The sequence below is a fragment of the Nicotiana tomentosiformis genome, chromosome 11 (assembly GCF_000390325.3).
Source record: "Nicotiana tomentosiformis chromosome 11, ASM39032v3, whole genome shotgun sequence".
NCBI lineage: Eukaryota > Viridiplantae > Streptophyta > Magnoliopsida > Solanales > Solanaceae > Nicotiana > Nicotiana tomentosiformis.
Genome location: NC_090822.1, coordinates 19879313 through 19903776, shown reverse-complemented (window position 1 = coordinate 19903776; position 24464 = coordinate 19879313). Strand labels below are relative to the sequence as shown.

General features: G+C 38.3%; 1 protein-coding gene across 2 annotated transcripts in view; it reads left to right on the top strand.

Annotated features, from left to right (window-relative positions):
* The first annotated feature begins 10810 nt into the window (after positions 1-10810).
* The window catches only part of LOC104107643 (uncharacterized), a 29674-nt gene continuing 16020 nt past the window's right edge, over positions 10811-24464 (top strand). Inside the window, exons 1-2 of one of the 2 annotated variants that reach the window (XM_009616500.3) lie at positions 10811-10913; positions 21216-22429. In XM_009616500.3, coding sequence (XP_009614795.1) covers positions 21351-22429 — 1079 coding nt within the window. In that variant the 5' untranslated portion in view covers positions 10811-10913; positions 21216-21350. Of the gene's footprint in view, positions 10914-20122; positions 20612-21215; positions 22430-24464 lie in introns of those variants that run through there. The other variant, XM_009616501.4, reaches the window with a different exon arrangement.

The following is a 24464-nucleotide window of genomic DNA, read 5'->3' as shown; positions in this document are numbered from 1 at the left end:
TCAGTGATTTGTCTAGGCTTGCACTAGCCTTGGTTGCTACTGTTCAAGAGAGGGTTCGTCGATTTATTGAGGGGCTCAAACCCAGTATCAGATTTAGCATGGCCCAAGAGTTGGAGATGGACATCGCATACTAGCAGGTAGTGGGGATTGTTAGGAGATTGGATGGTATGCTGACTCAGGATAGAGAGAAGAGGGAGGTTAAGAGGTCTTGAGAGTCTGGCACATACAATGGTACACGTTCCCTAGTTGCAACTCGTCATGGTAGGGGCAATGTGAGTCGCCTTGTTCATTCAGCACTTCTATCTTCCAGCGATATTCCGACCACTCCTAGGCCTTAGGCTCCCTATTATGCACCACTATTATCTAGTGCACATCCTGCACGGGGTGCTTTCAGCGGCTGGTCCAGCCGATCAGGCTAGAGCCAGTCACAACAGCCACATCCTCCTAGAGCTTGTTTTGAGTGTGGTGACACTCGTCATATGGTGAGGGATTGCCCAGACTCATGAGGGGTGCACCTCCACATATTGCTCAGGCTCTGCGTATTCCATCGGGCCCTCAAGTTTCTCAGTTCATGGTCGTCGCACCAGTTTCCACCCCACCTGCACGGCTAGCGAGAGGTGGAGGTAGAGCAGGCAGAGGTTGCCCTAGAGGGTAGGCCAGGCCAGGCCAGATACTATGCCTTCCTGCTAGGGCAGAGGCGACTCTATCATCACAGGTATTGTTCTGGTCTGTCATAGAGATGCATGAGTCTTATTTGATCTAGGCTCCACTTATTATTGTGTCATCTTATTTTGCTCCGTATTTGGGTGTATCCCGTGATTCTTTGAGTTCTCCTATCTATGTGTCTATACCCGTGAGAGATTCTATTATTGTTGACCGTGTGTATTGGTCGCGTTTGGTTGTTCTTAGTAGTTTTGAAACCAGAGCCAATTTATTGTTGCTCAGTATGGTGGATTTTGATGTTATCTTGGGCATGGACTGGTTGTCACCCTATTATGCTATTCTTGATTGCCACGCCAAGACGGTGACGTTGGCTATGCCGGGTCAACCATGGCAAGAGTGGAGAGGTACTTTAGATTATGTTCCTAGCAGGGTTATCTCTTTTCTAAAGGCTCGGCGGATGGTCGAGAAGGGGTGTGATATGTATCTGGCATATGTGAGGGATATTAGTATTGATACTCATACCATCAAGTTGGTTCTGGTAGTGAGGGGTTATCCAGACGTATTTCCGGTAGATCTTTCGGGCATGTTACCCTACAGGGATATCGACTTTGGCATTGATTTGTTACCGGAAACTCAGCCCATTTCTATTCCACCCTATCATATGGCCCCAACAGAGTTGAAAGAGTTAAAGGAATGGTTGCAAGAGTTGCTCGATAAGGGCTTCATTCGGCCTAGTGTGTCACCTTGAGGTGCGCCAATCTTATTTGTAAAGAAGAAGGGTGGTTCTACGCGAATGTGTATTGATTATCGCCAGTTGAACAAGGTTACAGCGAAGAACAGGTATCCATTGCCATGTATTGATAACCTATTTGATCAGCTTCAGGGTGCCAGATTTTTCTCTAAGATCGAATTGCGTTCAGTCTATCATCAGTTGAAGATTCGGGAGCCAGATATCCCGAAGACTGCTTTTAAAACTCGGTATGGTCATTATGAGTTCCTTGTGATGTCTTTTGGGCTGACCAATGCCCCAACAGCATTCATGCACTTGATGAATAGTGTATTTCAGCCCTATTTTGACTCTTTCATTATTGTGTTTATTGACGACATTTCGGTGTACTCTCGGAGCCGAGAGGATCATAAATAATACATGAGGATTGTGCTTCAGACCTTGAGAGAAAAGAAGTTGTACGGAAAATTTTTGGAGTGCATTCTGGTTAGATTTAGTGACGTTTTTGGGTCATGTAGTATCGAGTGAGGGGATCAAGGAAGATCTGAAGAATATTGAAGCAGTGCAGAGTTGGCCCAGACCATCCTCAACTACGGAGATCCAGAATTTTCTCGGCTTGGCGGGGCATTACCGTCGATTTGTAGAGGGTTTCTCGTCTATTGCAGCACCTATGACCAGGCTGACCCAGAATGGTGCTCCGTTCAGGTGGACCGAGGAGTGTGAGGAGAGATTTCAAAAGCTCAAGACTGTTTTGACTACAGCCCCAGTGTTGGTATTGCCTACCGGTTCGGGGTCCTATACAGTGTATTGTGATGCGTCGCGCATTGGTCTCGGTGTGGTGTTGATGTAGGACGGTAGGATGATTGCCTACGTGTCTAGACAGCTGAAGGTGCATGAGAAGAACTATCATTTCTATGACCTTAAGTTAGCAGCTATTGTTCATGCCTTGAAGATATGGCGGCCCTATTTCTACGGTGTCCCTTGTGAGGTCTACACTGATCACCAGAGTCTTCAACATCTATTTAAATAGAAGGATCTTAACTTGCGGTAACGGAGGTGGTTGGAGTTTCTTAAGGACTATGATATCACCATTCTCTATCATCCCGGGAAGGCCAACATGGTGGTCTATGCCTTAAGTCGCAAGGCAGAGAGTTTAGGGAGCTTAGCATATCTATCGGTAGCATAGAGGCCTTTAGCCTTAGATGTTCAGGACTTGGCCAACCAGTTTATTAGATTGGATGTTTCTGAGTCGAGTCGAGTCGAGTTTTGGCTTGTGTGGTTTCTCAGTCATCTCTTTATGATCATATCAAAGAGCGTCAGTATGATGACCCCCATCTGCTTGTCCATAAGGACATGGTTCAGCACAGTGATGCCAAGGAGGTCATTATTGGAGATGATGGTGTTCTACGGATGCAGGGCAGGCTATATGTGCCCAATGTAGATAGTTTGCGATAGTTGATTCTCCAGGAGGCTCACAGTTCACGGTACTCCATTCATCCAGGTGCCGTGAAGATGTATCAGTACCTGAGGCAATATTATTGGTAGAGGAGAATGGAGAGGGACATATTGGAGTATGTAGCTCGATGCCTAAATTGTCAATAAGTGAAGTATGAGCATCATCAACCAGGTGGATTGCTTCAGAAGCTAGAGATTTCGGAGTGGAAATGGGAGCGGATCACTATGGATTTCATTGTTGGGCTCCCACGGACTCAGAGGAAGTTCGATGTAGTTTAGGTGATTGTGGATAGATTGACCGAGTCAACTCATTTCATTCCTGTGGTTACTACTTACTCTTCGGAGCAGCTGACTCAGGTTTACATTCGCGAGATTGTCAGACTTCATGGCGTCCTAGTATATATCATCTCTGATCGGGGTATGCAGTTTACATCGCGGTTCTGGAGAGCCGTACAACATGAGTTGGGTACTCATGTGGAGTTGAGTACAACATTTCACCCTCAGACGGACGGACAATCCAAGCACACTATTCAGATATTGGAGGATATGCTCCGTGCGTACGTGGTGGATTTTGGGGGTGCTTGGGGTTAGTTTTTGCCACTTGCAGAGTTTGCCTACAACAACAGTTATCAGTCGTGCATTCAGATGGCCCCGTATGAGGCTTTGTATGGTAGGTGGTAGCGGTCCCCAGAGGGTTGGTTTGAGCCGGGTGAGGCTAGACTATTGGGTAGAGACTTGGTTCAGGATGCTTTGGAAAAGGTTAAATTAATTCAGGATCGACTTCGTACAGCCCAGTCGAGACAGAAGAGTTATGAGGATCAGAAGGTTTGCGATGTTACATTCATGGTTGGGAAGCGGGTCTTGCTCCGGGTTTCGCCCATGAAGGGCGTTATGAGGTTCGGGAGGAAAGGCAAGTTGAGTCCTGGGTATATCGGGCCTTTTGAGATTCTTGAGAGGGTTGGAGAGGTGGGCTACATACTTGCACTACCACCCAGTCTAGCTACAGTTCATCCAGTGTTCCATGTTTCCATGCTCCGGAAGTATCACGTCGATCCGTCTCATGTGTTAGACTTCAGCTCAGTCCCATTGGACAAGGATCTATCTTATATTGAGGAGCTAGTGGCCATTTTGGAAAGGCATGTTCAGAAGTTGAAGTTGAAGAACATCACTTCAGTGAAGGTTCAGTGGAGGGGTCATCCAGTCGATGAGGCGACTTGGGAGACCGAGCATGATATGCGCAACCGTTATTCTCATCTTTTCACCACTTCAAGTATGTCTCTATACTCATTCGAGGATGAACGTTTGTTTTAAGAGGGGGAGGATGTAACGACCCGGTCGATCATTTTGAGAGTGCTAGCCCCGATCCCCTAATTATTGCTCCCTCTATCTCTTTTTGTGGTTACTTGACTTATTGGGGTGCTTGGTGTCGGGTTCGGGTGAGTTTCAGATTGAAATGGGACACATAATCCCTAAATTAAAAGTTAAAGTCATAGGAGTGGACCGTAGTTTGAATCGTATGAAGAAAACTTCGGAATGGAGTTTTGACGGTTCCAATGGCTCTGTATGGTGATTTTGGTCTTATGAGCATGTCTGGATGTTAATTTGTAGGTTCGTAAGTCATTTCGGCATTAATTGACGAAAGTAGGAAAATTGGAAGATTTTGGAAGGTTTGACCGGGAGTGGACTTTTTGATATCGGGGTCGGATCCCGATTACGAAAGTTAGAGTAGGTCCATAAAGTCAATTATGACTTGTGTGCAAAATTTAAGGCCAATCAGACTTGATTTGTTAGGTTTCGGCATCGGATGTGGAAGTTAGAAGTTCAAAAATTCATTAGGCTTGAATCGATGCGCAATTCGTATTTTTGATGTTGTTTGATGTGAATTGAGGCCTCGACTAAGTTCACATGATGTTTTAGAAATTGTTGGTATAATTAGTTGAGGTCCCGGGGGCCTCGGGGGCGATTTGGACCATGTTCGGCACATTTCGGAACTTTGAAGAATTGTTGGAGCTGCTGATTTTGCTGGTGTCTGGTTTCTTTCATTGCATTCGCGAGAGAGGTTTCGCGTCGCGAAGGGTATCTGGGAGGCAGGTGAGGTTTGTTCTTCGCGTTCGCGAAGATGGCAATGCCTTCGCGAAGGTGTAAGAAGTTGTTCACTGCGTTCGCGTATGAGGGGCCACGTTCGTGTAGGCCTCGGCTCAGTATGCATCGCGTTTACATGGAGGATCTCGCGTTCACGAAGAGGAATCTGGCAACTGAGAATTTTGTGCTTCGCAAACACGAGGCATGTTCTGTGTTCGCGAAGAAGAATAACAACTGGGCAGAATTTATGCTCCAAAATCGAGGGTTTATGTCATTTTTCATCATTTGGACTTGAGAGCTCGGATTAAGGTGATATTTTGGGAGAATTTCAGAGGGATTGTTGGGGTAAGAGTTCCTAACGCATTTTTGATTAATTTTCCCTAATCTATCTTTGATTTCTTCATTTAATTAAGGATTTGGGTTGGATAATTTGGGGGGAGGGGGGAAGTGTAATGTTCTTAGGCCGTTTTGAAAGGCAAAATGGGATCGGATTTGAGTAATTCTTGTATGGTTAGACTCGATATCAAATGGGTTTTTAGTTTTTAAAATTTTTGGTCGGGTTCCGAGACGTAGGCCCGGGTCGACTTTTTGGAGCGATTTTCCAATTCTTTGCTAAAGTCGTAATTTCATTATTTAAATTAGTTTCCTGTAGTTATATTTATAGTATGAAATTATTTTGGCTAGATTCGAGCCGATCGGAGTTGAAAAATCGAGGGAAAGGCTTATTTATTGATTGATTGAGCGAGTTTGAAGTAAGTGACTTGTCTAACCTTGTGTGGGGGAAATCCCCTTAGTATTTGGTATTGTTGTGACAATTTGTGATATGTGAGGGCCGTGTATGCGAGGTGACAAGTGAGTACACAAGCTAAATGTTGAAATTTCGGTTTTATCTAAGTAGTTTCCTTTTTATGCCTTACTGAGTTACTTTAGCATGTATAGTCAACATGTTTAGCCTAATTTCACTTGTCTACTTGTCTTATCTCTTATTTGCAACTTGTACAACGTGCTTAGTTGAATTACTTACTTTCTTGATTTCATATTGTGGGGAAAATCCCCTTAGGATTTGGTATTGTTGTGACAATTTGTGATATGTGAGGGCCGTGTACGCGAGGTGACAAGTGAGAACACGGGCTAAATATTGAAATTCCGGTTTTATCTAAGTAGTTTCCTTTTTATGCCTTACTGAGTTACTTTAGCATGTATAGTCAACATGTTTAGCCTAATTTCACTTGTCTACTTGTCTTATCTCTTATTTGCAACTTGTACTACGTGCTTAGTTGAATTACCTGCTTTCTTGATTTCATATTCGTTATTTAACTGTGGGATTTTTTACTTGAATTTGCTATCCTTGAAATATCATTGTTTCAGTTGTTATGTTTTGGCTTCCGTGATTATTGTTGAGACGACTGTTTGGTTGTTGCACGAGGTTTCTGTCGTGCGGTTGTTATTGTTTGCACGAGGTTTCTGTCGTGCCGTTGTGATTATTGATACGCATGTGGTGGTATGAGATTTGGTGTTGAAATGCATGCGGTGAGATAAGGTGGGCTTGATACGCGTGGCTAGTAGGGAAACTACTAGAAGTCATGTGGTGTGATAAAGTGGGCTAAAACGCGGGATGCTATTTCGGAAAAATAATTTTCCAAATAAAATATAAAGGCTCCCGCGATGTTATAAGAAAATATTGTGAGATATTTATTTTTGGGACTACGAGGCGGTACCTCGGTAGTGCCCCTCTAGATTTCCTCTATTTTCTGTATTGTTGTTGTTGTTCCTTAACTTGTAAGATTTGTGCTTTCCTTTCATGTTGTATTTGTCTTTCTTTGATTCTGTGTTATTACCCTCCGTAAATTTTTATTGTTTCACTTCTTTGTCATTTCATTCATTATATTATTATGTCTTCTGCCTTATTTCTTATTATTTCCAGTAGGACCCTGACCTGACCTCATCACTACTCTACCGAGGTTAGGCTTGGCACTTACTGGGTACCGTTGTGGTGTACTCATACTATGCTTCTGCACATATTTTTGTGCAGATCCAGGTACTGCCTACCAGACCAGGTATCAGTGAGCTAGTCCGTACGTAAAAACTTCAAGGTACATCTGCCGGCGTCCGCAGACCTGAGAGTCCCCCTCTATCTTTATCATGTTGTTTCCTTCTCCTCATTAGACTATGATGTATAGGGATATTTAGTATTTTCCTTTAGAGCTTGTGACTTATATCTACCGGGTTTTGGGAGTTGTTTATACTTAAGTTTCAGATTTTATTTATTACCGTTGTTGAGGTTTGAGTTTTAGCTTAATATTTTAGTTATTCTGCATACTTGTTAGGCTTACCTAGTCTCCATCCTACGGAGGAAAATTGGGGTCGTGACAACTTCACTTTTTCTATTTATCAAACCAGAGACAATGGTCATATTTATGCTTCCTTTTTCTCTAAACTAACCAACAAATTTTGGATAATTGACTCTGGTGCAACACAACATATGACTTTTGATAAAACTCTCATGCACAATCTTAAAGCTCTTGGTACTCCAATTTTAGTAACTTTGCCAATTCATTCAAAGTTAAAGTTACCTTTACAAGAAACATTCATTTGAGTCCAGTTCTTGAGTTGTATGATGTGCTTCTTGTTCCTACATTCAAACATAATTTATTGTCAGTCTATAAGCTTTGTAATCAACTTGACTGCTTATTAACTTTTTCCAAACTTGATTGTGCAATTCAGGTCCCTTCAATGAAGAGGGATCAAGCTTTTGGTTATGCAAATGCAAGGCTATATATGTTGAGGAATAACACTTCAGAGATAGATCTTCCTTACCTCAAGGAGACTGTTCCTGCTCATTTGAAAACAAGTCCAGAGTCTAGTTCTACTTATATTGTTGAGTCTAGTTGTCCTGAGTCTTTTTCTTTTTCCTCAGAGTCTGTTTCTTCAAGGCCTTTGTGCCATATTCAGTTGAGTCCTATTTGTCATCAAGTTTCAAATGTTAATGAAAATATTTCAGTTCATAGTACCACATCTCTAGAAAAATTATGGCATTACAGATTGGGACACTTATCTTTTAATGCAATGAAACATATTAAGACAGTTCCAAATCATTTCTCAAACAAAGATTATTTTCCCTGTGACGTTTGTCCTATGGCAAGACAATCAAGGCTTCCATTTCCCATCAACTTAATTACCACTAAAAATTGTTTTGATTTGATATATATTAATACATGGGTACCCTATAAGGTTCCAACTTATAAAGGGGAGAGGTATTTTCGCAACGTGACTCACGGCGACCTTCGCTTTCGCGATCACAAACCAAACAGTGCGAACGCGAAGAACAATAAACCTGGCCTCCACAACATGGTCGCCTACTATGCGATCGCGTAATACCTACCGCGAACGTGATGACTCAACATTCACAAGTACCACGATCTATATTTAAGCTTAAATATAAAGAGATCCAAAGTTGGTGATCAAGCTCTTTTTGCTCTAATTAACACTTTGGCATGTCAATATGCTACTAACTCGTTATAACTTGGGAGTTATGCTTGTTTGAAATTGGATCTTGTGCAAGTTCATTTGAAACTTTAGTCCGAGCAGTTTTTCAAATTCGCTTGGCCCTAGGGCTCTTCCTAGACCCAAAATTACTTCTAGTGACATGTCCAAGTAATATATTACTAATCTGTAGCCTCATTCAGCACACAAAATGTTATTTTTATTCGTTGGTGGTGCACTTTAAAGTCTTAAAACCTTACAAAATTTTACAGGGCTTTATAGTACCCTATTCTTAGCTCTCCGTAAAGTTGTATTTTGTAGACCATTAATCTAAAATACAAGATATGACTTTAAGAGATAATATGAAATTAGTTTTGTTTTTTGGATCATTTAATTTTTAACGACAATTATTATAAACTTAAAATAAAAATGTAATAATAGTGCCTAATGATGAGAGTGGAGCAAAAATGTTTACTCTTGCAATATAAATCAACAACAACAACAACCCAGTAAAATTCTATAAGTGGGGTACGGGGAGGGTAGTGTATACGCAGACCTTACCGCTACCCGATGAGATAGAGAGGCTGTTTTCAAAAGATCCTCGACTCAAGACGATGAAAAGAAACACTATATCAGTACCATCAACTAAAAAAATCAAGAGATAATGACATCAACATAAGAAACAGAAAATAGATGTAAAGCAATAACAATAACCAGTAAATAAAGCTTGGCACAATGAAAACGGAGAATAGTGTGAACATAAGATTAACCACTAACAGTCAGTGATACAACTCTACCAGATTAGCCTCAACCACCTCCTAACCTACAACCCTAATGCGCGACCTCCACACCTTCCTATCAAGGGCTATGTCCTCGGAATCAGAAGCCACGCCATGTCCTGTCTGATCATCTCTCCCCACTACTTCCTAGGTCGCTCACACCTCCTGACCGGGGCATCCGGGCTTCTCCTCTGTACGTGCCCGAACCATCTAAGCATCGCTTCCTGCATCTTGGCATCCATTGGAACCACACCCACCTTCTCCTGGATATCTTCATTCCGAATATTATTCATCCTAGTATGCCCGCACATCCACCTCAACATCCTCATTTATGCTACTTTCATCTTCTGGGTATGTGATTTCTTAACTGGCCAACACTCAGCCTCACACAACATGGTCGATCTAACCACCACTCTATAAAACTTATCTTTGAGTATCGGTGGCACATTCCTGTCAAACAAAACTCTAGATGCTAATCTTCATTTCATCCACCCCGCCCCTATACGGTGTGTGACATTCTCGTCGATCTCCCCACCTCCCTGGATAACCGATCCAAGGTACTTGAAACTGTCTCTCTTGGAGATGACCTATGATTCAAGCCTCACTTCCATGCCTGCTTCTACTCTAAGTATTCCGTCTTAGTCCTGCTCAACTCGAAACCTTTAGACTCAAGGGCATGTCTCCAAACCTCCAGCCTCTCATTGACGTCGCCTCGTGTATCATCTATCAGCACTATGTTATCAACAAATAACATACACCAAGGTACCTCTCCTTGAATATGGCATGTCAGTGTGTCTATCACCAAGGCAAATAAGAACGGGTTAAGTGCAAATCCTTGGTATAACCCTATAATAACCGAAAAATGCTCCGAGTCGCCCCCACTGTCCTAACCCAAGTTTTAGCTCCATCATACATGTTGATAAATTACAGGTTTGTAGTGATAATGTAGTTCGTGGTGATGCCTATTAGTAAGAGACTGCAAATTAGTAGCTAGCAATACACAAGTTAGTGATGATGCTTATTGCTAGGACTAAAACTAGTAGTAACAATTACATTAGGTGAAAATTTGTGATCTTTTGGTCACGATAGGGACTGTTTGCTGAAAAAGTATCCGATCAAGAAACCATAAATCAAATAGCTTGAAATTAAATCTTTCGCTTTAACTGGTACCTACTTGTCGAAGACCTTACGATTAACTGACGACAACATATAAAAGAGTAAGACACAATTCGTAACTCTCGTGTATTATTCCTTCAAAATGCATTACACATAAAAGGTTTATATAATAATATTGGTTCCACCTCAGTTAATTGGATTTACCAAGCCCTTTAAAAATGCAAAATGCATTTAATTCATATTATCCAAAAATAAAAATCTTTTCAAATTGTACAATCCACTACTCTCTTTGTGAATTGTAACGGTCTACTTTCTCTCGAAAAAGAAAAAGAAAAAGAACAAAATGGTACCAACCTAGGTGGCAATGAGGTGGGACCCTTCAAAGGGTCCAAGTGGATAGAATTAGAAGTAACTCCCTGTTTTCCCTACTGATTGGATTCTCAAAATCTACTAAACCCCTCTTCTGTTCTTTATTATTATTATTATTATTATTATTATATTATTATTATTATTATTGCAAAGACTATGACACCAGAAACACACTCTCACTCAAATTCACCCAAAAAACTTCACTTGGCAATAACGGGTTTCAAACCCTAGAAACCCAGGTATACCGATTAGCCCCCCTAAAATTCTCCGTGTATTTTCTGCATTCTGTTCAGTGCTATTTTGTTTGTTGTTCCTCAATACTGCTCTGATTTGATATTCTGGGTCATTCGTTTAGCCCTAGATTGTTCTTTTTGGGCATTGATTAATTGGGTTTGAATTTTCTGCTTTGCTTGTTTGTTGTCAACTATTTGACCCCCCCCACCCCCCCCCCCCCTCCAAAAAAAAAAAAAATCACCTTCATGTTGCTGTTGTTTTTCAAATAACATTTAGGGGTTGTTTGGTTGGATGTATTAGTTGAAATATTACTGAAATTCCAATTTAACTATGTTTGGTTGCTTTTTAAATCATTGTATTGATAAAATCCCTGTATTAGTTATGTTGCAATTGATGTATTTTTTTTATACCGAATTCGAAAAACAATACATGTCGTTGAAGTAGAGCACGCAAAAGATAAAAATTTCTTTAATAAGTAATAATAATAATAATAATTGTTTATTTCTTATAATTTAGAGGAGGATAAGTTTAATACTTCGATATATATGGCATAAATACTAGTTTTAACAAGTAAAGCTCGGTTGTAGCAATTATGTTGCTTCTATAAAGTCTTAAAAGGCCTGAAACGTGCTTTCCTTTGTAGCTAAGAGTATGTTTGGTAAAAATAACGTATCTTGCGTTTAGTCCTATTGATTTTGAGTTGCTAGTTGTTTTTCTATAGTTTTGTCATTTTTGTTTGAGAATTGTGTGGCTTCCTCTAATGCAATCTCTTTGTTGATGGAGTATTATTTTAGATACGTCATTTGAGATTATGATGCCTAAGGCATCTCCAACCCTCCCCCATTTCTCCATAATGGAGCCATTTTTTTTGCCAAAATGTGGCTCTAATGCTCCCCCATTTTTGCCCCCAAAATGGGGATGAATAGTGTTACTCCAAATTTGGAGTGACACTATTCATCCCCTCCATTACTATTCATCCTTATTTTATTATTATTTTTATTATTTAACTCTTTTAATTTATCTCTTTATATATACTAATTATGTTTATGTAATATCTTTATAATATTAATTTTACAACTTAACTTTGGCGTATAATTTTGATAAATTAATTTTCGTGCATTTATTATTTTTATGTAAAATTGTAAGTTAATTTTATTATAAGTTATAATTGTACAAAAAATATATAATCATCTCAAAAAATGAATGGTGCAAATATAAAATATTAGATGTTGCTAAAATTGAAAGGTGCGAATATAAAATAACTGCATGTATTATAAAGCACAACATATATTATAAAGCACAACATGATAATCGAGGATGAGCGTGATCTTAATGCACCAATTCAAGATGATTGGGAGAATGTCCACCTCCAACGGTAGAAATGGTAGTAGATGAAAATCACCGATTTGAGCAATTTTTGGCTCGACACAAAAAAATTAAGGATAAAGATGCTCATTTTGCACTTCGTAATGCATTAATAGATCACTTATGGGAGCATACTAGAGGTGGAAGTTGAATATTTATGTAATATTTAATCCGAATTTTACCATAATGTAATATGTATTTAATTATTTTGTATCTCAATGATTTCACTTTTATTTGAATTATCCGTTAATATATATAATCTATAATATTTGCTTACAAATTATATTAATTAAAAATTTATGGTATAAAATAATTTTATATTAAATTATATGTGATGAATATGTAAAAAAGAAAAAAAGATAGAATTTCTTTAATAGAAATAAGAAAATAAAATTTGAATAAAAAATAATAATATAATATTGAAGAGAGAGAAGAATATAAAATGGAATATTCTTTTTTGGAGTAAATGAGTAATGGTTGGAGTAACTTTACTCCATTTTGGAGGAGAAAATGGAGGCAAGGGTTGGAGATGGCCTAACTACAAATAATTCAAATACTTAGATCCATTCTTTCAGGAAAAATGACATGATTGATGAAGATGTTACACATATAATTATACGATAGTTCTTTATTGTACTTTTGTGATACCTCCTTGGTACATATTAATGAAATTTACTTTACATTATCAAAAACATATAATACCATAGGATTATACCAAACAAAGTGCAAGACAAATTCTATATAACGTTGTGAGACTAGCAATATATTGTGAGAGTGAATGTTGGGTCTTAAAATATTTGCAAGATGAATGTTACAAAAATGCAAATGCTCAGATGAATGTATCTCAGGATTGACGATTGAGAATTGTTGGACGAGGAAGATGATGTATATTAGTTAGTGCTTTATGTGTAAGGGTTCCAGAAAGGACGTGTACCACCTCCTCCTCCATTATCCGGTAGCCACAAGGTTATGGTGGGAAATTATATGCGAGTTCGAAATGACTTGGGTGATGCCAGGCACAATGAAAGAGCTTATGTTGGTCGTTTGGAGAAAAAAATAGGAGAACTTTTTAAAGTGTTGAGATGCATTTTTTACCTTGCGGAATAGCCTCTTATCCCTTATTTCGTTTTGGTGTCACCATGAGCTCCCTTTATGTATAAGATTCAGTATCGTTCGTAGAAAATATATCTTTTTGTAGGTTTTCTGCCTTTCGGTATACTTCTTGTGTATGGGTGGTTTTTGAGCCTTATTTTAAATAAAATTATTACTTGAATAAATAAAAGGAAGAAGATGAATGTGTCTCTGACAAGATTATACAACGTTAGAATAATAACATCCAATAGAGGCGTTTCCGGGGCTTAGTTCAAGTGGCAAAGGTTAAGGGACTTGTGATTTAGGTCACAGGTTCATGCTTTGCCATGCAAACTAAATCTGTTATTTAAGTGGGGAAAGAGGGGCATCCCTTTATTCTCGACTTTCGAAGGATGTGGCTGGTCTAGATGGATTTCTCGGTCATAAACAAAACCCAATAGAAGGTGCAAGTAAACACATGGAGGATAAATTGAGAGAAGATTGCCTAAGATGGTTTGGCCATGTTTTACTGATGTACTTTTAAGGTTTTGCACCTCTCTAGCACAAAGAAGAGAGAAAAACAAAAGCACTTCGCTAAAGTTGTTCATAAAATCTAGCGAAAGAGTTCTTTAACCTCACGTTAGAAGAATGTAAGTTGGAAAATCCTTACTCACACGTCCTTAATCCCACAAGATTGCAAGAAGCATTGAAAAGCGAAAAAAAGGAAACAAAAATGTCAATCACGATTTTGAAGCTTTGCTCAGAGAAACTAATCACCAACATTTATGTTCAACATATTGAGCCCTTTAAATAGGCCATACAATGAGTAAATTGATGATGTTAAGGAAAACTAATCCTAATTAAACTATAATAAAAATAAGGTTAAGAAAAACCTATCCTAACTAAAATAGGAAAAGAATTCTATAAGAATGGAATACCAACTAACAATTCTAATCTTACTAAATCAAGAATCAAATTACTAGGAAACAGGAAATAAGAAATCCTAATCTTTATGAAAAAGAAATCCTAATCTTGAATGGATTCTAGAACTTCTTGAATTTCTTGGCCTTCTTGATCTTGCGTCATTCTCCCCTGGTTGAAAAAGACTCGTCGCGAGTCTAACAACTTCCATAGATGGTACAAGATTTGCTATACTAAAGAATGGGGACCCAATGCTCACCAGGTTTCAAGTTACATTTTGCTAGCTTATCACAGAGCTTCTTCCTGCTGTAAGCAAACTTAGCATTTGGTCGAACTAAATCCCACTTTCTAAGTTTCAACTTTCTTCCAAGCCTTCTCCATGTAATCTTTCTATGTTGACTATCAAACTTCAACTTACGATATGAAGTTATTGGTGTTAGAACTTCATGAAACTTAACCAACTCCATGTCTAGCTTTGAATTAAGCATAGACATCGACGCTCTTCTCGGGAATGCATCAATTGCAACGCTTGTACACTAATAATCACTTTGATGATAACCACATATATTTATGACGTGAAGGCATCTTATTTCTCCAACATACAAACTCTCTATTATCCACTCCTGTTTAGGTAATCCTTCCTCTTGTTCATGCATATTTTTATGGACTATAGGATTAACGCAATATGCTGACTTGTTTGGAATGATAGAGTAACAATCAAGTCAATATTGTGTTGAGCATCTCTGAAAGGTGGAAAGTCAACGACACACATGGTTGGATACTCCATTGGATCGTCATAAAACCTTTGGTGGTAAATTCTCAACTTGTGGATCCTATGCATATTCCTCGTCTCTTTGATAATGGTCTTCATCAGTTCCATTATCTTCATTCCCTTGATTATCTGAATATTTATCATATTGGGCATGGTGCCTTGGTACTCTTATGCCTTGGTCAGATTCAACCTCTTCAACCTACTCCCTATATGTTACTCTACACGGTTGAATTGATGGATATCGAAGTGGTAGACGTGGCGGTAACACTGACTTGGTACACTTATGCCTTGGTAAGATTCAACCTTTTCAACCTACTCCCTATATCTTACTCTACACGGTTGAATTGATGGATATCGAAGTGGTAGACGTGGCGGTAACACTAATATGTTATGTGGTGGTGGAGGTTGTAGGCATTGTGGCAGATTTGGTAGCTGATTTTGAAGCACCAAACCTTCAACCAATTCAGTCAGCTGCCCATTGATCCAGTCAAGCTATTTAGCTGCACTTTAAAGCCATCTAGATGCACTTTAATTTTTTCATTGTCTCGTTCGAGGACTATAGTTCTTAATTTCTGAAAGTTTTAATTTAAGATCCATTGAAGAGGATCCCGAACTTTCTATTTTCTTGTCCGGTGACACGATGAACAAGATAGCAAACCAAGAATTCGGACCTGGAACCTATGCTCTGATATCAAATTGCTGTACTTTCAAGGTTTTGCACCTCTCAAGCACATAGAAGAGAGAAAACCTTACTCACACGTTCTTCAATCCCACAAGATTTCAAGAATCGTTGAAAAGGCGAAAAAAAGAAAACAAAAAAGTTAATCACGCTTTGGAAGCTTATGCTCAAAGAAACTAATCATCAACCTTTATTTTCAACATATTGAGCCCTTTAAAAATTGATGAGGTTAAGGAAAACTACTCCTAATTAAACGAGAATAAGAATAAGGTTAAAAAAACCTAGTCTAACTAAAATAGGAAAAAGAATTCTACTAGGAGTGGAATACCAACTAACATTCTAGTTTGAGTAGAACTACAAATATAATCTTACTAAATCAAGAATCAAATTACTAGGAAACAGGAAATAAGAAATCCTAATCCTTATGAAAAAGAAATCCTAATCTTGAATAGATTTTTGAACTTCTTGAGTTTCTTGGATTCTTGGCCTTCTTGATCTTGCATTACTTAAACGTTAATATGCACTTGTCAGTAGGTATAACAATATGATGATTGAAGGTGTTAGAAGAGGATGGGAAGTTGTTTCAAATAACCTATAATCCCTCAAAATCAAAGTTCAAAGCAAATTTAGCTAAGAACAGAACATCACGGAAGCAAATGATTTGCGATACCAACTAATTAGGATTATAGCGTAGTTGCTTACACATATTCTTGCGTGGAGTAATTTTACTCCGGTTAGAGATTTGTATGTCTGTGAAAAGATACTTGTAAGATTTGAAGAACATCTAGTTTTTAGAGGACCCCTATTTGTCTTTCCTGAATGGAGTAGAATGGTTACTTAGGACACAGATACAACAATTGCAAGTAGTTTGGGTTAGTTTTGAGGTATAATTTATTGACATTGATATTATTTGGGAGATGATATAAGTTTTCTTGTTATTCTTGGACTATAAGCTTAAAATGACGTTTACTTCTATTGCTGATAATGTTGGTATGTCAATGGACATCTCTTGTTCATTTGGAACCATAGTAGAAAGATGTAGGATGTCCTGGTTTCAACATTATATACCTTTTTTTTATGAAGTAAGAGAATTTTATAGCTGGCATCAAGAAGATACAAGAAGTACAGAAGAGAGAGAGGTACATAATAGAGGGGTCAGCTTTGATACAAAACAGAGCTAAGCTAAAGCTAGGGAGCTGAAAAAACCCAAAAACTTAATAGGTCAATTTGCAGGGGCTAAATTATGCCAACTACACAACCATAAGAGACATCTAGCCTTAAGTGTGCGAGGGAGAGTTGATATCCCATCAAAGCATCTGCAATTCCTTTCTGTCCAAACACATCAACAAAAAAATGCAAGCAGGGATCATAAACTTTTTTGATAGACTTATCAACTTTTCTGGAGACCAACATCCATAGGCCTCTTTGATGCTCTGTGGTATAACCCAGCTGAGACCAAAAATAGCAAGGAACATGCACCAAATATCTGTGACAACGGGGCAATGTAGTTGGAGATGCCTATTAGTTTGTGATCGTTGTAGGCACATGAAGCATCTGTTGACAGTCTGTATGCTCTTCTGTTGAGACTCAACATTATACACTTTACCCTTCCAACCTGCAGGATATTTTCTTTACATACCCTTTCTTTGCGCGAGTCCTTTAACACACCTTAATTTGTCAATTTGGTAGCTAAGATTCCCACGTCTTCTGGGAAGTGCATGACACGCGCCAATGAGAGTGCAACTCGTGTCTTAACGTAAAATAAAAGGGAAAAACTGAAAAATACTCCCTCACTCCTTCTCTTGAGTTTCATTATTTATAGTTTTAACCCCACAATAGTTTTCATCTTGCTAATTTACCCTTTTCTTTCTCTGTTCAAGCCCATTTCTTTCTATGTGATTATTTGGAATACTACTGCACTATTGTTATTGTAATCCCCCTTATGAAATTCTGGAAAACAAACAACAAGAAATCAACGAAAGAAAAAAAGGATGCTTTTTAGCGCAATATGTTTACTCTTTTTGTAATAATGCTGACAAATGTTCCAAAAGCAAGTCTAATCCTTTTTTGCTGCCTAATGGTGGTCTAAAAATGTGCTTAAATATGGCTCGATCAAGACTTAGTTGGATATAGTCAATAGGTCAGACTACTTAGACCGCGTAGAGCTTTTCTACTTGGTCGGAAAGCCATTTCTGACAAACGCTCCTCACTATTTCACTACACAGAACTCACCAGCACTACAAGTCATGTTGCATCTCGTTGATTGATGTACTTTCATCTATTTGCTTTGGAAAAAGTATTATTTCCTTGATTGCTAGAGTTTGGTGAAATCGTAAGCTGCCCTTCTATATGCAAAAATGGGGAGAATTGCCGGTCCTTTCAAGACATTCTCTGCGCGCTTCCCCTCATCTATGTCTGCGCTTTCCCTTTAAGTCTTCCATGAACTTTACCAATAAAAACCTTTCAATGTTCAATCATCAATTAGTTGGTCCAACTTGTGGTAATTTAAGGTTTGTTTATGCTGAGGGAAGGCACTCATGGTATTGTCAATGGATCCCATTTGCTGATTTCCTTTTGTGTTCCCTCTGTTAACTGTGAAGATGAATATGCAATGTGTTAGAGCATACACTAGTCTTTCATTGATTGTATAAGGGTTGCCAAAGGGGTTTATAATGTATTGGGCCACTCCACCCATTGCCTAAAGGTTTTGGGTTGGATGGTTAGTTTCTTTCTTATGGTATCAGAGCCAAACTTTAGTGAGCCTGTTTGTACAACCACATTCTTTCTTCATGTTCTTACTCTAGGATTTGCTCCCTCAACTTAGCCTATGGAGCTGCTCAAAGATTCTCTCTCTTAATTCAATCGAGTCACAAACTTTCCCTAGTACTCCCCTCTCAGCTCTAGGCTCACTGTTCGGTCTGTTGAGCCTGATCTCTCTACATCAGATAAACTCCTCAATCTTCTGGAAAAGGATAATATTCAGTTTACATGTAAACCCAAGAATCTGCAGGCTATTAGAGAATACACTTATCTCTCATTGATTATGCACAGGTTACCAAAAGGATTTATAATGTCCTAGGCTACTCTATGCATTGCTTAGTATGTTGGGTTGAATGCCTAGATTCATTCATATAAGGATTAAAGCTGCCGAAAAAAAGGGAAGAAATTTATATATATGTTGGACACGTGGCATTCAAATAATGTCTCAAACACAATTTTACTAATCACACGCTTGGCTTTTTTGTTTGTGGTGCGCATGCCACATGTCATTTTAGCGGGGGTAATAGTTTCCCTTTTTACAAATTGAGGTATGTAAAAGGATGTCGATAAAGAAAAAGTGTGTTAAGGGAATTTCTTTGCAAGTCCGAGGGGTAAAGTATGTATTAAGCCTTTTATTATGTTAAATTCTATAACTATTTTGTGAAAATTGGAATGTCTTTTCGATTGAAAGCAAAACCTTCAGATGAACGCAACGGTACTGCTTTTAACAGCAAGATTGTTACTGCTCGAAGTAAAAATCTCAGAACTGTTAATACCTATTTTTGTGATGAAAAGAACCATAATTAGCATTCTTCTATCTGCTCTGCATCCAATAGTTACTAGAAAGGACGAGGTTGAGGTTTGTTAAAGATGGACTAAATTGCATTGCTACGATTTATATATCTTTGCAAGCCAAGACCCATACTTTTTTTTTATTTTTTTATTTTGTATATCATGGTGTTTGGCCCAACTTGCGCGCACTTCAACTAATCCACTAGGTATCCTGGTGTCACACCAAGTGTTGTAGTTGGAACTACAAATATGAGATCTCCAGGTTGTACTAGCATGCGTCAAGCACTAGGCCATCCCCTGGAACAGTTGTGTACCTTTCTTAATGATCTTATAGACAATATTCTTTTTATAGAGTTCAACTCAATCATTTCAAACAGTGAAAATGATGGGTTTATGTAGTATTTTCCTTGGGAAACTACTGGGTTTGTTGTTGTATGTAGTATTTTCCTGGGAAAGTTGCTCGTCATGTAGGAAATCCGCTATTTCATGGTAAAGATTCCTCAAAGTGTAAGTGGTATCATCTAAAGAAACTTTACCTAGTGAATGCATTTTGATCCATTCCATTAATTTTTTGAAAAAGAAAATGACATTGATCCATTCCATAAATCAAAATGACTAAATATTAGGTAAGAGTTGAGAATTAGAAAGAAAGATGAAAGTATATTTTCAGAGTGATGAAAATGTCAGTAACAATTAAAGTTTAAGAACTCGAGTATTCAACTAGTTATCCCTAGTCTTAAACACAATGAGAGCGTAACTAATATTGGAATGAAATAAATTATTTTTGACAAAAGTATTGGAATGAAATCCGAATAAAACAGAAAAGATATTGAAAACTCATATAGTTGGCTACAACTAGTTTGGGTTTGAGCCTTATTGGTGTTATTGTTGTATTTTATTCCAATTTTGGAGCAGACGTGATATTTCAACGTATAAGTTTTACATAGGAACTCGTCATAAATAGACTTTGCTTTGCTTTATCTCCTTGCGTTACGGGCCTTACTTTCTGTCACTCAAATCCCTATGACTTTTTTGGAAAAAAAAGAAGGGAAGAGGTTCAAAAGGTTCTTGAAAATCTTGTACTTTTAAGTTGAGGTATGCCAGAGACAATATTTAGAATAATGCTACAAAGAGATTCAATTCATTGCCTAGAAGTTGGCTCTGATTTTGCAGCCAAGGATGTGGCCTAGGGGTCAATGAAGTGGGTTGAGAACCATGAGATCTCAGGTTTAAATCCCAGCTGAGACAAAAACACGAGGTGTTCCTTCCCATCTGTCCAAGCCTTGTTGGATAAAGTTACCTGGTACCTGTTGCTGGTGGGAGGCAGCAAGTATCTGGTCGAGGTGCGCACAAGCTAGCCTAAACACCCCAGTTATAAAAAAAGAAGAAATTGACTTTGACTTCTTCTTTTTTCCGCTCAAAGTGTCTAACTTTTATTTGGTTTTCCTCATTTTTCTTGTCAATGAAGTTATTCTAAATGAGGAAATTTCACCATTATCCGGCAAGTTATTTCAGAAGGCTATTTTGTCAGATTAGAGATAAATGGTCTAGAAAGAATTATTGAGTGTCATGATGTTAGGATTAGGCACACGTCACGAGTTCAAACACTATCACAAACAAATTCCTGGTATTTAAGTGGGAAAGGGTATAGGGGCAGATCAGTTATCCAGAGTTTAGAGCTGTGTGCCACTGGCCCTCGGGGATTTCTTGGTTATTAGAAAGAAAAAAAAGAATTACTGATCGTGAGGAACAAAGGGGAATTTTGTGAATAATCATCAGATAAAGCTTCTAACAGTACCATTAATTTCTGTTATCACTCGTAGTTTAAGTTTTTCCAGTTATTCCTCTATGCTATTTCTAGCTTTTTGAAGCGCTCGGTAGATGACTTTTGTTTGTTTTCTTCTGATCACTTCCTCATGTCAATTATCTTATTTTGCCGGTGATCAGGATTGAGTTGCTACATTTCGCCATCGGATATTGTTGGGACTCGGGAGGGCGCTGATGTGCAAGGCATGACCATAAGAAATATTAAGTTCATCAAGTCTGAAAACTTCTGCTTTATTACTACGTAAGGACGCTTGGATGGAAAACAAAATACTTCCATCTTCTTCTGGAGGGTACGACATTGATTCCTGTGGACCGCGTTTAGGCAAAAGAATATCAAGGCCAGTTGATTTGCCTGAATTTTCCTGGCCTCCAGAATCAAGATTAACAGAAGGTGGTCTACTCTTAGGAACCGCCACAGAAGAAAACATTTGTGAATCAACTGTAAACCAATTGAAGTGTGCCAAAATGGTTGCTCTTCAGGGTGATCAATTTAATTATCAGAACTGTGTCGAAGGTTCTAAATTAACATGTAATAGGAAGTCCCAAGAAAATGAAGCTGAAAAAATACACCAGTACCCTTTATGCATGCAGTTGCAATCTACACAGCACCAGCATCCACATTGGAAATCTGATGTCCCAACTGGGGAGATGCCTGAATCGCTAAAGAAAAGTAACATGCTTGCACGAGCTGACACTGGGAACCCTGTTGTCACCTCTAGGATGCCATTGGAAATGCATAATGTTTCCTGTGGATTTGTGAGAGAGGTTGGAGCAGTTGAGCAGAATTTTTCTCAGCACCATACCTCATATGCTTTTCATGGAAGAGGTCCTGAGGAAGCTAATAGATTTGGGAATTCTTGTGTTTTGGAACAAAGTCGTCAGTGTTCAAACAGCACTGGATGTAATAATCCCTCATCTAGAGATATTCTCTCCTCAGGAGTCTCAGCTTCTACTGAACAAAATATTGGTGGAAGGTCATTGCATAATGAGGTTCAGAGTTTCATTGGTTCTTTCGATAATCGTGTAGACAACTTACTTGAAAGTAGAGGAAGAAGTCATATGGAAGGTGATATGAAAATGAAGGACCTGGAAGTAATAGATAAGGAGGACATCAAGGGTTCTTTGACAGATGACCTTTCCTCTAAAGATGGCCATCGTCCATCAAATGGTGTTCAACATGTTGAATCAAAGAAGTCAAATCATAGCTCTCAAAGATTAGATGAGAAGAGTAGGTTATCGTCTAATAAAGTGCCTCTTGCGGCTGAAAAGCTATGGGATGGATCTCTTCAGCTAAACGCATCTGTTACTGTGTCTGTGGTGGCTTTCTTCAAAAGGTCTTTCCATTTACTTTTTGGTTATTGGCATTTGCTTACAACTTGTAAATAACTGCAAGCTACCTTAGAAGTAATACAAATTTTTTTAAAAAAATATATTATTGAGTTGTTGTCTGTTGTAGATTTATATCGGCACTAATGTTGCCTAATTAAATATTAAAGAGTCAACCTCCCTAGATTATCTGGTCTCCCCTGTCTCAGTTAAAATAATGTTTGAAATGCTGCTCCTATGCATGTTCATCTTGTCTAAAATGCTAGATGGAACTTATTGCTTTCAATTTTCTGCAGTTGCATTACTACATTCTTTTTTTGATCAAGTATAAGAAGAAAATACTTGCATTACTACATTATTTCCTGACTGCATTGTCTTGTTTTGATGAACTTCCAACCCAGCAGCCAGATACTTAACTACTTTAATGTAACATGACTTTCATTAGGTGTACCCCTCTTAGAATTTGATTTAATTAAAAATGATGGCACAGTTGATGCATGTTACATATATTTATAATAATTTTCTAATGTTATTCGCTTCAGCATAGATAGCTAAAAACTCAAAGTTGAATGATATTTTAGAGAAAAATTTTCAAGAAAAATAAGCCAAAAAAAAGAAGGAATAATTGGTTAAGAAGTGGATTGGAGATAGGACAGTCCAAAAATTTTAGTCTCAGTCCAAAAATTTTAGTCTTAAGATTTTTCAAGTTGATGATGGAGATTGGGATTTTTGTGAAGTATAGAGTTTTAGGAGAGACCTGAGAAGTTATGATAGGGTATTGGGGTTTAACCTTGCTCTTCCTATGCCCAAGTGGATCCTAATCAACTACTTAACTTTTGCTGCTTTATGCTGGACCTACCCAAGCATAATTTAGCCAGCTGATCCCAAAATGACTTAACATGGAGTGGCAGCTGCTGGAGTGTTGAGATAGAAGCTAGAGCTGTGAACTTGCTGCAATTAATTATTGGTGTATAAGCAAAAAAGCTATGTTGTGCCGACTCTCCAAAACTGTTGCGGCACCCGTGTCGGATCCTCCAAAAATACACTACTTTTGGAGGATCCAACACGTTCCCGGCGACATTTTTGCAGAGTCTGAGCAACATAGCAAAAAAGAAGCTGGAAATTTGGACAGATTTTGGAAGGTAACGATAAATATGAGAACTGAGGGAAGAAATGGATTTTCGAGGAGGTTGAATATGTGCTGAGATGAGGAAGGAAGCTGTAATTACAGGGGGAGATTGAAGAGAACGATATAGAATGGGGGAAACAGATAAAGAAAGACAGCAATTGGAATAGGTAAAGAGAACGAGAAAGTTGAAGAAAATCCAATTATTCAAATAGCAGCAGAAGAATTTCTGGAGTTGAAGAAGAATCAGATTTGAGAAAAGAATTAACAAGGAGTATAAGAAGAGAAGAATAAGTGGGTATAGAGGGGGGGGGGGGAGAACAACCTTTCATTTTGATTGTGACAAAAAAAAAGAAAGAAGAGAGGGAACTTGGAGTGGAGATAGATAGATAGAGAGAGAGAAAGAGAGAGATTAGAATAAAGCTCTGCAATTCTCCATGCAGTGAATGATCTATACCATCCCCTGTTCCACAGTAGTTAATCTCTAGGTTGTAAATACTAAAATTTGAGGTTCATGCTTCAACACCTTCTGCCACTTCCTCAGACTTGGTGTTATCTAGTTTGGCAATTAAGTTGGGTACAGTGAACGCCACTAAAGGTTTATGTACATGATAAGACTACTTAATAATAAAAAAAGGATTTACACCACAAAATAGAAAAAAATGAAAAAAGAACCAAGTCAATTGCATGTGAAAATTAAGCTAATTGTGTGCAATTTTTCAAAACACGGAGACTGCTTTGGTCTTGATTTTATTTAAAAAAAAAAGAAATGACTACTTTGGTCTTGATAATTGAAAAGCTTAAAAAATATTGTAATTAGTTATTCTAGGCCTCCTTACAGCACCATTTTAAATTTTAGCTGATTTGCTTGAGATCAGTCCTCAAAAACACCAAGTGTAAAAGTCGATCGAACCAAA